The 15,885-nt window shown below is 40.7% G+C and overlaps 1 protein-coding gene across 4 annotated transcripts in view; it reads left to right on the plus strand.

Moving 5' to 3' along the window:
* The window catches only part of TOM1L1 (target of myb1 like 1 membrane trafficking protein), a 38,511-nt gene that overhangs the window by 20,814 nt on the left and 1,812 nt on the right, over window positions 1-15,885 (plus strand). For 2 of the 4 annotated variants that reach the window (XM_087826218.1, XM_087826219.1), the window contains 7 exons: window positions 445-578; window positions 4,531-4,588; window positions 4,984-5,101; window positions 6,369-6,465; window positions 11,302-11,353; window positions 13,967-14,072; window positions 14,511-14,592. In XM_087826218.1, the coding sequence (XP_087682344.1) occupies window positions 445-578; window positions 4,531-4,588; window positions 4,984-5,101; window positions 6,369-6,465; window positions 11,302-11,353; window positions 13,967-14,072; window positions 14,511-14,592 (647 nt within the window). Of the gene's footprint in view, window positions 1-444; window positions 579-4,530; window positions 4,589-4,983; window positions 5,102-6,368; window positions 6,466-11,269; window positions 11,354-13,966; window positions 14,073-14,510; window positions 14,593-15,885 lie in introns of those variants that run through there. The other 2 variants (XR_015715872.1, XM_087826220.1) reach the window with 2 other exon arrangements.

The following is a 15,885-nucleotide window of genomic DNA, read 5'->3' on the forward strand; positions in this document are numbered from 1 at the left end:
CCCTTCTCTCTCTCTTCCTCCCTCCCTCCCCCTTCCTCCATTTTACTCTCTAAAATAAAAAATAAAAAATCAATGGAAAAAATATCCTCAGGTGAAGATTAACAAAATAAGAGAAAATTGAGATTTAGAAAACCAGTGATCCCCACCCCCAACAGTACATCTAATAAGCACTCTGCCTAGAATTCCCATATTCTGCTTCTCATTTCTAGTCCTGGGTTACACGCAGTGCACTAATTTGTCCTTATGACACCTGTTTTGATTTTTAGAGGAAAATAGAATCATTTATAACTCACTGCCTTCTGATAGGAAGATTACTTGGTAATCTCCTGTAGGTGACTCAAGGTGGAGGGAGACGATCATAGGTGTATTCAGACTGCGGAACCAGTTGTCTTTATAGAACGTTCCTGAGCATGGAAGAAGAAATCTCTCTCCTTTCTTTGATAGAAACTTTATAAGACGTGTCGGGAGATGCAGGAGCGGATCATGGACCTGCTCGTGGTGGTGGAAAATGAAGACGTAACTATTGAGCTCATTCAAGTGAATGAGGATTTGAATAATGCCATCCTTGGATGTGAGAGGTGAGCAGACGCGGCACCCTCTTCAACCCTCCTCCACTCCCGGTTGCACCACCAGTTAGCATTCTGATTCGAGTGCCTACGAGGTGAACATTCAGGAAGGTCAAGAACAAGTTCAGAACAAGGTCGCCTTCCTCCCAAGATAGGGATCTTGGCCCTGGCCTTGCGGGAGCCTGTGGCATGGCTTGCAAGAATGAGCAGTGCTAGGAGCACCGCTGGGCACTCGGGCTGCGTAAACCCCTAACCTGTGAGCCGGACCTGGACTTCAGCCACCTCCTGTTGGCTGCGCTGTGCACATCTAGGCTCTCAGATAGATGAATGCCATAACCAAAGAGCCTCAGTAAAAGCGAGGTTGACCTTAACTTTGAGATGGAGAAGACAGGAGGGGGGAATACTTTATATGGAGAAACTAGAGCAGCCAGGGAGGAAATTTTTTATATGAACATAGATTTTTTTAAAAAAATATATCTTTATTGATTTCAGAGAGAGGAAAGGAGAGGGAGAGAGAGAGATAGAAACATCAATGATGAGAGAGTCATTGATCGGCTGCCTCCTGCACGCCGCCCCCCCCCACCCCCACCCCCCGACTGGGGATCGAGCCCACAACCCGAGCATGTGCCCTGACCGGGAATCAAACCGCAATCTCCTGGATCCTAGGTCGACCCTCAACTGCCGAGCCACGCCTGGCCAGTCAGATTTTTTTTTTTTAATTTTCATTCAGAAAAGTACAAAGGGAAAACTTTTAAATACTCATAATTTTGTCACTAATATTTTAGTTCTACATTGTTTATAGTTATGTTCATATAGAGAAATTATACTTTTGTTTCTCCCTTGATTTTATTCACTGCATAGCAAGACTGCGCATCCTGTGTTTTTAAACGCTTTTGGGAAACGATTATTTTTAGTAGCTGTGTAACAAATGGCCCGTGTCTCTCTCTCAGTTCACTTATTAGGCATTTATGTTGTTTCTACCTCATTTATTCATTCATCAAAATAGTAATCCTATAATCTTAGAGCAGGAAAACACCTTTAGTCGTAAATGTGCACACTGAGACACTGAAATAAGTGCCGTTAAACAAAAGCACAGGGGGCCTATTTGGTGAGAGTCACAGTGGGCCGCAGTCCAGGCTGGGGGAAGGAAGCTTCTATGAGGAAGCCCCATTTAAGCTGAGAACCTCGGGACGAGTGGGAGTTGATGAGCAGGGAGCAGAGCAAGAGCAGGTACAGTTCGCGAAGCTGTGGGGAGGCACCACAGACCTGGGGGGGCTTTCACGCCCAGGGCCCAGCCCCAGGAAACTACATCATGCTCTGATTGACCTGTGGCGTTTTCCTCACCTGAACACGTAGCTCCAGACAGGTCTCCCCGTGTCTTTCCAAACCCATCCCCAGGCCTTCCTACCATACACATTCCGCACCTCTGAGGTCCCCAGCCTTTATAGATGCGTGTTTCGTAGTACAAGCGCTGTTGGCATTTGGGGTGGGACAGTGTTCTCTGTCCTGACTCACCAAGTGCCTGCACGTTCCTCCTCGAGTGGCGTTTGGAGACCCCCTTAGGAGCATTGTTTCTGTTGCGAGTTCCTGGGAACACGTGATTGTACACTGGCTGTATTTCCAGCCAGCTGATGAATAATGGGAGCAGGGGCAGCATGGTCCTAGATCAGATCTTGATGATTTCAGACAAATTGCTTAACTTTTCTAAGACTTAGGGTTTTTCCCCCTGTTTATTAAAAAGGATAATACTACCTCTTCGGAGGGTTTTCTTTTGGGAATTAAATGAGATAATGTATATAAATAAAAGCACCTAGTAGAGTGCTAGCACATTGACACTCATTAAATATTAATTTCTTGTCTTCTCCCCGTGAACACCCCACTGAGCCTTTTAATTTATGGACTGGGTTTTTTTCCCACGGATCATGAATGAACCAAGAGAATCAGTGGAGTAAAACCAAGAGCTGTCAACTAAGCTCTTTGCTTCACGACCCTATATTTACTGCCTGTCAGAGACAGCAGCCGTTTATAGGAAGAGATGACAAGGCATCGACTGAGGCTGTGAGCCCCGTGATCGGTGTTCTCTTAGTTCTGAACAAACTCACAATCCTTTGCCCTTTGTTTTCTGTGGCATAAACCTTTGTACGTGGAAAAATATCTAAGGAAGCCCACATGGTTTCCAGTACAGTGCTGCCTTCTGGTTTTTATTTTGGAGAATTCTGTTACAAACCATAAGACCAATGATTAAAAACTCCCTCCCGGCCAGGCGTGGCTCAGCAGTTGAGTGTCGACCTAGGATCCAGGCGATCAGGGTTCAATTCCCGGTCAGGGCACATGCCCAGGTTGTGGGCTCGATCAATGACTCTGTCATCATTGATGTTTCTCTCTTTCTCTCTCCCTCTCCTTTCCTCTCTCTGAAGTCAATAAAGATATATTTTTAAAAAAAACACAACTCCTTCTGAAGAGGATGTGTGTTTATTTGGTGTAGATATCAGGAGGTTGAATTACTTGCTGTAATGGCTCATTCTGTTTCCTCTTTGAACTGTGCGTGTGCCAAAAGCAACTGCAGTCGATGGTGAGACAGAAACACTAAGTCTTGAGATTCAGAGAGAAATTCCTAGAAAAGTTACATCTGGTGTATTAGTTTCTTATAGCTGCTGTAACAAATGATCACACACTTACTTTCAAACAACATAGACTTACTATCTTACAGTTTTGTAAGAGTCCGAAATGGGTCTCACTGGGCTGTCATCAGGGTGTAGGCGGGGCTACGTTTCTTTTTGGAGACTCTAGAGTCTCCTTTGTTTTCTTAACTTTCCCACTTTCCTTGCTTCATGACCCCTTTCTTCCATCTTGGAGGCCAACATGTTGAGCCTTCCCACATGGTATCATTCTGCTTTCTCTTCTCCCTCTCTCTTCCACATTTAAGGACCTTTGTGATTACATTGGGCTCATCTGTATAATCTCCAGGATAATATCCATATTAAAGTCAGCTCTCTAGCAACCTTCGTTCCACTTGCCATCTCACCTAACATATTCACTGTTCTGTTAACTAGGATGTGGATATCTTTGGGGGGCATCATTCTGCCTATCACGGTCTGTCCTCTGGTTTCCAAAGATTCACATTCATCCCACGTGCAAAATACATTCACTATTCCAACATCTCCAGAAGTCTGTACTCATTACATCCAGGGAATATTTGTACAAATAAGGATAAGGAAATTTGTTACTCAAAGCTTGACCTGTGCAAGGTGTTCATACCCAGCACATAACTAACTAGCATCAAGAAGCCAGTGCCGTCCTGGCTGGTGTTGCTCATTGGTCAGAGCATCAGCCCCTGTTGTGGGTTTGATTTTTGGTTGAGGGCACGATACACCTGGGTTGCAGGTTTGGGAGGCAACCAATCAGTGCGACTCTCACATCAATGTTTCTCTCTCCCCTCCCTTCTCCTTGCCCTCCCTCCCTTCTTTCCACTCTCTCTCAAAATCAATGGAAAAAATATCCTCCAGTGAGGATTAACAACAAAAAAAGAATAGTTAAATACGTGATACATTCATAAGGTAAAATATGCAGCCACTAAAAATTGTATTTCTGAATAACTAGGAAAATGCTTGCAAAATAATTGAATTAGGATACTGAATTATATAAAGTGTAATTTCAACTAAGTTTAAAATAGATAAACTTACAGAAAAATATACTGGAAGGAAATACATCATAATGTTAAGGACCATTTCTAGGGGACGGAATTATTATTTTTAATACTTTTCCATTTTCTTGCTGTTTTCTCTAAAGGCATTATCACCTCTATAAACTGGAAAGAAGTTATTAAAGTACTTTATTGGGAATTGAGCAGTGATGAAGCTGATTGTCTTTGTTCCTAAATATTTGCATATTAATAATTTGTTAAATATTGTAGCATTTTAATATCCATTTTCTTTTCAATTTTTACATTTGCTAATTCAAACAGGTTTACTCGAAACCAACAAAGGATTTTGGAGCAAAATAATCAGAGGGGAGATGCCAATGTAAGTGAATAGAAATGTTAACAAATACACAATTGAACAGTTTACAAATTGTACAGTATGGGGCAAGGTTTATGTTAAAATCAGTCTTGAAAAAGATGAGACATTCCTTAGTGATTGGGGCGGTTTTGGTGGTGTAGAGTACTTGCCTCAATAACTTGATGTTATCAAGTTGTTAATAAGAGGTCATAAGAAGATGCTCTAATGAAGCAGGAATCCATGTAGAAGGTGAGACGTGATTGGTATTCATGCTGCCTATGGAATGGAGAATTCTCCCTTGAGATGCATCCAAATAGGATCTTCCTTTTTCCAAAGGAAAGCTTCTGGGGAGAAAGCCTAAGTGATAAACTGCCTGACACAGCTTTTCCAAATTAGGTTCGTGTTTGCTTTGTTTTCAGATTACCAGTGAACCTTCTGCGCCATCCTGTGATCTTCTTGACCTAAGTCCCAGCACTCCGAACCATAGGGCCACTCCCGAAGAGGTCAACGCCGTGAATGCTCAGCTTTCAGACTTAAGTAAGCAAGCGCACAGGCCTTTCAGACCAGCAGAAGACTCGAATGCGAAACAGCTCTCCTTGGGTTCATGATTAAATGCAACCAGAGAAGGGCTGAAGTCAGTTCGAATATCAGAACTGTATCAGGAGATGTAATTATTTCTTGGCTAACGGTTGGGTCATACCCAGTATAGGAATGAGATGCGACTGGGGGAGGAGGTCCTTGAAACGCATGCCACTGGCTTAGAATCTCCTGGAAGTCACAGGGCCTGCTTCATAGAGGTTGTTCAATTCCATGGCCAGTACTTAAGCCCACTCTGAACCCACACACTCTTGTCTTTGGGTTTCTTCACCATATGATAGCATCAGATAAGGAGATATTTGATGTAGAGAAATGCAGGAATTATGAGGCCTTATCCACATGGTGGTGAAATGTAGAGGAGAAATCACAGGCTTTTGAATCAGAAGAGTCCAAGTTGAAATCTCAGTTCCGCCACCTAACCTCTGAGACTTTCCTACCTTATAAAGTAAGAGCAGTGGTTACTTTCATGGGTTTTGTTGAATGTAAATGGATGTTTATAAAATTCAGTCTTGACTTGGGGTTACCTATGTATTTGTTATCTCCTACTATCCTATCAAGAAGGTTGGCTAAATGACACAATACGGATGTTGAAAAATGCTGAAGTCCAGAAGTTTTGCCCAAACTAAAATCAGTTTGTTTTTCTATGTTAGGTTTTTTCGGAGTAAAAATACTTGGTATCACCAAATTTGTGGTTTTCTTATAATTTTCTTCATTTCTGAAGTGTTGGCTGCTTGCTTATGTAGACCAGTGGGATGTGTGGAGTCCGTTACGTTCAAGAGTTTTCTTTAGTTTTTATCAGGCATTTTCAGAGGGGGCGGGACATAATTATGGTCTTTGGGGTGTCTCACTTAAGATGGGAAGTTAAGAGTTTAGGAAGGTCAGAGTAGATGCATATACAATGGATTTTCACTTTTGAGGTTGGTAGAGCAAGACACATAAAATCCCTTTCATTCCTGATCAGCTTGGGATTTTAGAAAACCCAGCACGATAACATTTGTTACCTTTTCAACAACCTCTCTTCATGGCAGGGAATTTCTCTTTTTCCAATTACCCTAAATAAGGCTTTTTAATTTCTGTTTGAGGAAAATTCCATAATTAATTATATGGTGACGGAAATCTCTCTCTCTCTTTCCTGTGGAAAAGCCGACAGAACAAGTTACTGGCGGAATGTTTTAAAGCCAAGCAACAAGTCCATTTTGTGTTCTAGGTGTCAGCTCTCCAAGTCCTGTTGTCACGGACAACTTGCAGCCCAGTGTTCATCCACAGGTGGATCTGCTGGGCTTGGAAAATACAGACACAGCCCCGTAAGTATGTCAGTTTTACTCCAGAACTTAACACCGTCTCTTTCTGATTCCTCATACTTCAGAGAGCATGACACAGCAGGGGAACTAGAGACACAGGACTCAGACCTGAGTTAGGATTTCAGCCTGCTTCTCTGCACTAGCTCTGTGACCTTAGAGAAGATACTTATCTAGTGTGTGCCTTCATTTTCTTCTAAGCACACTTCCTAGGCGTCTTACAAAGATCCTCAGAGATGCTGTATGCACCTCCTAATATAGCCCTTGGTAGATAGATAATAAACCTTCAATAAATTGACTCTTCCTGTTATTTTTAAAGTGGTAACAGGAAGTAGAGGAAATACAATGACAAAGGAAGGGGAAGAGAAATGAGGTTCAGAATCCTGAAGGGTAATGGCCACACCATTGACCGAGTACTTGCTATGTGCCAGGTGCTTTGCAAAGCTGCTGCTGTTTCTTAATTTCACTTAATCTCTGCAGAAGTTCTTGGGTCAGTGCTGTTACCATTATTCTCATTTTACAGGCTGAAAGGTTGAAACTTAGGGAATAAAACTTGCCCAAGTTCATATAGCTGTTAAGTAGCTGTTCTAGCTAATAGCTGCTGCTTTTACTCTCATATATCTTGTGCATGAAGATCACTTGGGTGGCTATGGAAAAGTACAATTGCTGGCTCCCAGGAATTCTGATTCCGCAGTAGAGGCAAAGTCAACCATCCTGATGTCTTCTGAGCTTGAGATTTTTCCACTCCATATTTGCAGTTTAATTTGTTCATCACATCAAAAAACAAATGAGTGATGAGATTAGTCATAACAGAAAGGATCTTTGGAAACAGTGATGACGGGATAAAGTCATAGGTCATACTTAGAGCCCACTTACTATCAGGCAGCAGGCTAAGAAATGCCCATTAATTTCTCGCTAGTGCTCCCAGTAGGCCTGAGGTAGGCACTCCATGATTCTCATTTTTCAAATGAAGAACCCAAGGCTACCCAACCAGGGCATAAACAAGGTTCAAATTCCAGGCGGTCTGATTTGAATGCCTGCTCTCTTTTTTTTTCTGCCCTTTAATTTTATTTTTTAATTTTCCTTATAAAATTGACACCTACTCCTCTTTTTTTTGAGATACACAGTTCTATGAATTTTAACATATGTATAGATTCATGTGACCATCACTACAGTCAGGACGCAGAATAGTTCCATCACCCCAAAAAACTCCCTCGTGGTGTTACTTTATAGTCATAACCTCTTACTCCCAAACCATCAAGCTCTTCTCTATCACTATAGTCTTGTCTTTCTGAGAATGGTTTCTAAATAGAATCACACAGTATGGAGTAGTTCTTGAAAAGGCTTGTAAAATTGGCGTTTGCTTCACGTGTTTGGAAGCTTTGTTATTAAGGGCTTCTGCGTTTAGGATTGTTTTCTCTCCTTGGTGAACTGACCCTGTTATCATCATGTGATGCCCCCCTTTGTCCCTTGTAATTTTCTTTGCCCTGACGTCTACTTTAATATTAACATGGCCACTCTAGCTTTCTTTTGATTGGTGTTTATGTGGTACATCTTGTTCCATCTTTGTACTTTTAACTATATTAAAACATTTGAAGTGAGTTTCTTGCAGATAGCATATAGTTGTGTCATGCATTTTTATGTATTCTTGTAATTTCTGTCTTTAATTGGTATGCTTAGACCATTTCCATTTAATGTAATTATATGTTTAGAGTAAGATCTATCTATCATTGTGTAATGTTTTCTGCATGTTCCTTTTTCCCCTCTGATTCCTGTTTTCTGCATACTTTGGATTATTTGAATGTTTTCAGTATTCCATAGGTCAGTACTGTAACTTTGTATAGTTTATATATGGGGCAAGGACTGGTTGCTCTAGGGATTGTAATATACATAACTTTTAAGTCTACTTAGAACCAGTATTTGACCACTTAAAGTGAAATGTAGAAACCTTATCACCATATAGATCCCCCATTTAAATTATAGTTATCATATATTACATCTGTATACATTGGGGAAAAAACTATCACCACACAATATTATAAATTTTGCTTGCAACCCACAAATATATTTCAGAGAACTCAAGAAGAGACAAATAGTCTATTATATTTACGCAATACTTACCATTTCTTTTGCTCTTTTATTTTCCTTTGGTATAATTTCCCTTCTCTCTGAAGAATTTCCTTTAGCCATTGTTTTCGAGCAGGGCTATCAGCAGCGAAAATCTCTTAGCATTATTTCATTCGAGTATATCTTTATTTCATATTTGTTCCTGAAGGATATTTTCACTGGATATGGAAGTCCGGGTTAACAGTTCATTTTTTTCAGCAGTTTTTAAACACTGGTCCACTCCCTTCTGGCCTAAATGGTTTCTAATGAGAAACCTACATTCATTCAAATTGTTCTTTGTAGATACTATGTTGTTTTCTCTGACTGTGCCTTCAAGAATTTTTTTTCTAATTTTGAACAGTTTGATTATGATGTCTTTGGGCATGGATTTTACTTTATTTTGTTTTGGGTTTACTGAATGTATTAGTTTCCTGTGGCTACCATTAAAAAACAACAACACCGCAAACTAGGTGGTTTAAAACCACAGGAACTTATTTTTCTCGTAGTTCTGGAGGCTGGAAGTCTCAGGTTCAGCAGGGCCACACACCCTTCAGGCCTGCATTCTTTGGCATGTTGCCACATCACTCCATTTTCTGCCTCCACCTTTCCATTGCTTTCTCCTCTGTCTAAAATTCCCACTGCTTTTCTCTTTCAAGCCACTTGTCATTGGATTTAAGGCCCAATTGAATAATACAGGATGATATTGTCATCACAGAATCCTTAACCTCAATACATCTATAAAGACGCTTTTTTCCAAATACGGTAATATTCTCAGGTTCCAGGAATTAGAATAAGGACATGTGTTTTTTGGGAGCCATCATTCAACCGACTCCACTGGACTTCCTGAATCTGTGCATATATGTCTTTCAACAAATTTGTGAAGTTTTTAGCCTTTACTTCTTCAGATATTTTCCCAGCACTACACACTTTCTGCTGTCCTTCTGGGACTCTCGTTGACATAAATGTTAGATCTGTTGTCATTGTCTCATAGATCCCTAGGGTTCTGTTCATTACCTCACTCTTTTTTTCTTTCTGTTTTTTAGATTGAATAATTTCTACTGATCTATGTTCAAGTTCACTGAGTATTTCCTCTGTCATCCCCTTTTGCTGTTGAGCTCATTCTGTAATTATTTTTAAATTTCAGTTATTATATTTTGCAATTCTAAAATTACCATTTGACAATGTCTTGTGTTTCTTCGCTAAGGCTTCTGCATTTCCATTTTTTCAAGAGTGTTTGCAGTTGCTTGGTGAAGCATTTGTATAAGAGCTGCTTTAAAACCTCAGATAATTTCAGCATCTGTATCCTCATGGTATCAGCATCTGTCGATTTGTCTTTTCTCTCACAATTTGCAATGTTCCCAGTTCTTCAAATGTCTAGTAAGTTTGGATTGTCTACTGGATATTTTTTAATGTTATGAGATACTTGCTCTTATTTTAGTCCTATTGAGAATGTCTGTATTTTGATATTAGAAGGCAAACAACCTTGGTAGGTTCATACCACAGTTTTAATCTGCCTTTTATATGCTGCAGTTCCCATGCAGCTGTTTTCAAAGCCTTTACAGTGCTATTCACATCTGTCTCACATATGCTTCATTCAGTGGTCAGTCTAAGGTCTGTCCAGCAGGCTGTGTGTCCAGGTCTCACTGTCTTTGGCACTCTGTCTGGGAACAGATCCACAGTTACAGATCAGAGATTTCACAACTTTATGAGTTTGTACTCTCAAATATGTCCCTCTTTGTGGTTTCCCTAGTACTTTGCCTCCCTTTTTGGTTCTCCAGTCAGAAACTGGAGGTTTACTATGCCATGCATTTTCCTCACTGTGCTCGTGGGACCAAAGGGCAGGACAGAGAGGAAAAAAACAAAGGAAGTTTGTCCTATCCTCTCGGGATCACAGTTCTACCTGTTAGAGAGGAAGGTTCCCTTCACTCAGAGTTTTAAACCCCTACAGTTCCTTGTAATCCCTGATGTCACTGCAGCCACCTTGGGAATGTCTGGGGTTAGGGGTGTGAGAACAGAGAGAAGAGGGGGAAAAATGGGTGAGGGATTTCCAACTCTCTGAGCACACTGCTCCTCGAGTGAGAATGAGAGGGCTTCTCCTAGAGCTCTGCGTGTCCTTCCTGCCCACTGTTGGGTTGTAGGCTGCATTGCATTCGGGTTGGGGAATAAATACCAGAGGACAAAAATGGTCAGTTCACCAGCGAGTCAGTGATATTTAATTCTTGTCTTCTGTCCAAGTCAGCCTGTAGCTATTTACTTTTCAGTCTTCAAACACTTGCCCCATACATTCATTCTGCCCAGGTTTTCTGGTTGCATTTAATGGGAGAGACAAGGCCAAGTGTGTTTACTCCATCTTACCCAGAACCAGAACCAGAACCCTCCCCTCTCCCTTCCTAACCTCTCTGCTCTGCATCACTTCTCATCCCTTCAGGAAATGATGGCGTGGTAGCTACTCTGATGGAAAGACCGAAGGCTGTGTTTTTACTAGTGTACTGTGCAAACTCCAGCGTCTCAGGGCTGCCACTGCCAAGGGACAGTGCTGTTGTCACTCTGTTTGGTGTTTGGGCATCATGATCTTTTGGGCACTGAAACCAATTGGAATTGTTTTGTAAAATTAAGACTTTTGTACAGTCTGAAGGTACATTTTGTGTTTTGTTTTTAGACCAGGAAAGTCATCTTACTTTTTGCATTTGTGTTCTCACTGTAGGGTAATCATGCTGTGTTATCACACTATCCTAGGTTTGCCCAAAGGACCAGTCACAACCTCGCCTCAAGTCATACATATGAGAATGTAAGTAATGAAACCCTTCCCCGGCAGTGCACCTAGTCAGATTATCATGGCCTAAAAGGAACTCCTGGTCATTAATTCTGATGTTCTTCTCAATGTCTCTTTGTATCTGTAATGTATCGATATAGCCCTTGTTAGGACTTTTCCTTATTGTCTTTTTAATCTTTAATTTTTTAAATTACAGGTGACATACAATATTATATTAGTTTCAGGTGTACAACATAGTGATAAGACATTTATTTAACTTACAAGCTCATCACCCTAAGTCCAGTATTCATCTGACACCATACATAGTTATTACAATATTATTGACTATAGTCCCTATGCTGTACTTTACATCCCATGACTGTTTATATAGCTGGCAATTTGTATTTCTTAATCCCTTCTCCTTTTTCACCCATCTCCCCAAGCTCCCTTCCATCTGGCAACCATCACAATGTTCTCTGTATCTGTGTGTTTCTGTTTTGTATGTCTGTTAGATTCTATAGATAAATGAAATCATGTGGTATTTATCTTTTTCTGTCTGACTTACATATATACAATGGAATATTACTCAGCCATAGAAAAGAATGAAATTTTTGCCCAGCCAGCGTGTCACAGTGATTGTCAACCCAGGAACCAAGAGGTTATGGTTCGATTCCCGGTCAGGGCACATGCCCCGCTTGCGGGCTTGATCCCTAGTAGGGGGTGTGCAGGAGGTAGCCAATCGATGATGTTTCTCTCTCATTGATATTTCTGTCTCTCTATCCCTCTCCCTTTCTCTCTCTCTCAAAATCTAAAAAAAAAAAAAAGTGAAATTTTGCATTTGCAAAAACATGCAGATGACCCTAGAGGTATTATGCTAAGTGAAATAAGTCAGACAGAGAAAATCTTTTCAGATAAATGAGTTGAGTCTCCCTTCTGTTAGAAAGACGACTAAGGACCAGAATTCTTTTAGTGTTGTTCACATCAGCTGTCCCTACTTCTTTCCTCCCGTCCTCTTTGACAGACTTCACAAGCTCTCACCCTTACCACGCCACCCTCTTTGCCAGGTCAGCAGTGACCTCCGTATTACCCAATCTGGGACTGCAGTTTGCAGTCCTCCTCTTACCCGATTTATCAGCAAGACAAAACCAGTCACTTCCTCCTTTTTGCACGTGGCTTTCCAGCACCACTCATTTTTGGTTCTTCTCTCATCTCACTTCTTCTCCTTTGCAGGCCCCTCCTCCTATACCAGCCTTTCAATGTTGGAGACCCCAGGGCTCAGGCTTCAGACTCCTACATTCTTTCTTCTGTGGACTTTTGGTCTCATATCTTGACATACCATTCAAATTCTGACAACTTACCATTGGTATCTGCAGCCCATACCCCTCCCCTAAGCCCAGAACTCATGCATCCACCTTCCACATAACATCTCCTTTGCTTTCTTCCCAGCTCTGGCTTCCTACCTGCCCTTCCTGCAGTCTTTTCCTCCTCAGTTAATAACCATGCCACTATTTCAGTTGCTCAGGTCAAAAACCTTGGAAAATAGTGCTTGACCCTCTACCTTTTTACCTTTTACCATCAAAATATGTCCATTGTCCAGCCACTCTCACTACCTCCACTTCCACATCCCAGTCCAAGCCACCAGCTAGATTCTACAGCAGTCTCTTAAGGGAGACCTGCTTCAGCCTTCACTCACCACTCCACTCCCACCCCTTCCATACGATCTAGTCTCAGCACAGAGACCAGATCAATCTTTTTTTTTTTTAATATATGATGTCACTTATCTGCTCTAAACCCACCCATGATTTTTGTCTTCACTCCATTTTACTCAGTGAAAGCCCAAAATGCTGATCCGACCCCTTCCATTACTTCTCCAGCCTCACCTCTCACCCTGTTTCCCTTGGCATACTCTACTCCAACCACACTGGCCTCCCCACTTCAGAGCACATGACCTTGTGTGTCCCCTCAGATTATCACAAGGCCCACTTCAGAGTCGGGGCTCCACTTACCGTCTGCAGTGGCCACTGTGATCACAGCAATATCCCACTTCATCTACCCCAGCCTTTCTTGTCCCTGCTACCCTGCTTTTCTCTTAGAGCACTTGTCACCCTCCATCCATGAGGGCAGGGATTTGGCCTGTTTTATTTATTGCTTTATTTGTAGTGCCTGGCATCTAGGTGCCCAGGACCTATTTGTGCAACAAATAAGGAAAATTACAAGAAAGATATTTCCAGTTAAGACTTTAAATCTCTATTGGTCCTTTTTAAATGCCATCACTTTATGCCTTTCTGTAGGGTCAAGATATTTCTTTTCCTGTTTGAGGCTGAGATTTCATATTTAGTGTGAAACAACAGAATCCAGATTGAGCTATATATTCCTGCTTTTATTTTTTTTAAGCAACACGTTTGTTTTATTTACTTTTACCTGGGAAACGAGGTGCAATGGGCATGAAGCCAGACAGAGAAGCAGTACATTTTACAAGTGGTTATTACCTAAAAAACTAAAGTAATAGTTCACAATTACTAATTCTTGTCCAGTTGAGAGTATACTCTTCTTAGAATAGTGCCCCTTGGAAGCCTAGGAATCTAAGTAATGAAAAAAGGAAAACTTATTATAAAATGTTTATTTGAATATGCACTCTGCTTTCTTCAGTTTTCGGACTATTCCACTTCAGTATTACTACAGCCCGTGAGTCTACACACTATGCCAGCCACACCGTCAACCCAGAGCCTGCCAGCCTTGCCCGGCAACCACCCAGGTACTCGGGACCCTATTATTCGCCTCAAATAAGGGAAAACTGTGACTATATAAGTCTGCCAGAGATTTATTGGTCATTGAAAATAAACACATAGAGGAAAAATTAGAGCTTACTTGGCATTTTTAAGTTCCATGAAGTAAATTCAGGGCAAATACCATTATGACTGACATTAGGAAATTGTAAAAATGCTTGGGTTGTGCTGAATATTGTATTTTGAACACAGAGCGTAAATGAACCTTTATTTGAAGTTGGAAATCTTTTTGTTATATAGATTTGTTGCACATGGGAATAATATTAGAACACCAGTGTATTTGTTTCCGGTTTTTAGTGTTTGCTAGGATCTTATGTTTGAAGTGTAAATCAGAGAGAATACTAATCATGCATATTCCCTCAAAAAGCACGATGTGTGTTTACTGTTATTTTTTTTTTTACCTAAAGCAATGACAAAAAATGATCTCCAGCCACCCAATTACTACGAGGTAATGGAGTTTGATCCCTTAGCTCCTGCTGTCACGACAGAGTAAGTCATTTACAAAATGATTAATTTATTTGTCTTGGTTCCCTTTGATAGCAGAGCTAACAGGGCTTGCTTATCCATTTCACTTTGCTTAGATCTTGGCACAAATTGATGACCTTATTAAAAATGACTTATGAGGTTTTACGGGAGCTGTTGCTCTTAATGGTCTTACCGTTCTCGGTCTTGTGACAAAAAAAGTGCTGGGGTTGCATGTTAAGAGTAACTGGAACCATCAGGTGCATTAATGGATTCCTCGTGCCTTGGCAGAAAGTCAGGTGCTCTCCAGCTTGAGAAGGGCACCCACTAGTCACTGATTAATGACATAGTAACACCATGTTGATGGGATATTTTAGCTGTTTTTTCACTCGTAATCCCCCAAAAAACTCGTAAGAACTTATTTCTAGTCTTCACTACACATGACAGGTCTGTTTAAAATGGATTAATAAAAGTGTAAAAATTGTTTAATTTGAAATCCTTAAAGCACCATTATTTTATGATACCCTGCTGGTCAAGTGTATATACATGTTTATGGGATGTTAGGCTCATTAGAGCTTTCATAGACTTCAACTGACTGAAGGTTACCCCAGATTGTTAAAAATGATGAAAGCAAATTTATGGAAATCATTGTTTAGAAACTGGCAGCCTCCAAGCTGTATCTCTGCCTATAGCTATGTTTTGTTGGACCCATGCAGAATTTAAAATATGCATTTAAAAATTAATTGCCAACAGTTCAACACTGGGACATTTCAAAAAAATATCTGGACCTCTGGATTCTTTTAGATGCTAGGCCTGCATTTTTACGTTAGCCATAGGCTGGGGCTGAGGAGTGGCTGCTCCTTTAAATTAGGCAGGCCCTGCACCTGGCCCCCTGCATCCATTCATTTGCTCTGCCTGGCAATATGGAGGCATCTGAGGTTTTGACCCCTAGTTTAAACCCTCAATGTAGTGATCTATTTTGGAATAATTAATGGATAAATCTTGATAGGTTTAGGTGCTCATTAAGTGTTTTCTCCTAATAGGATTTGAAATTTCCCTAGGTGATTGTTTGATAAAATGTCACTGAATGTATTAGTGGTTTAAGGAATTAGAGATTGGTTAAACTAGGTATGCTGACATTGAAGCTAAAGGTGGCTCATGAGTTTGGACTGTAATAACAGGTTAAATAAGCTGAAGTCAATAAATTTTTTAAATGTCTTAAAATCAGGAAAAGCTGAACTATTTTTTTTTAAGTGAAAGCAAACTTTCCAGATTTTAACCATATTTAAGTCACAATTAAAATGAATTGATTATATAATA

Source organism: Miniopterus natalensis, chromosome 17 (assembly GCF_054644295.1).
Source record: "Miniopterus natalensis isolate mMinNat1 chromosome 17, mMinNat1.hap1, whole genome shotgun sequence".
NCBI lineage: Eukaryota > Metazoa > Chordata > Mammalia > Chiroptera > Miniopteridae > Miniopterus > Miniopterus natalensis.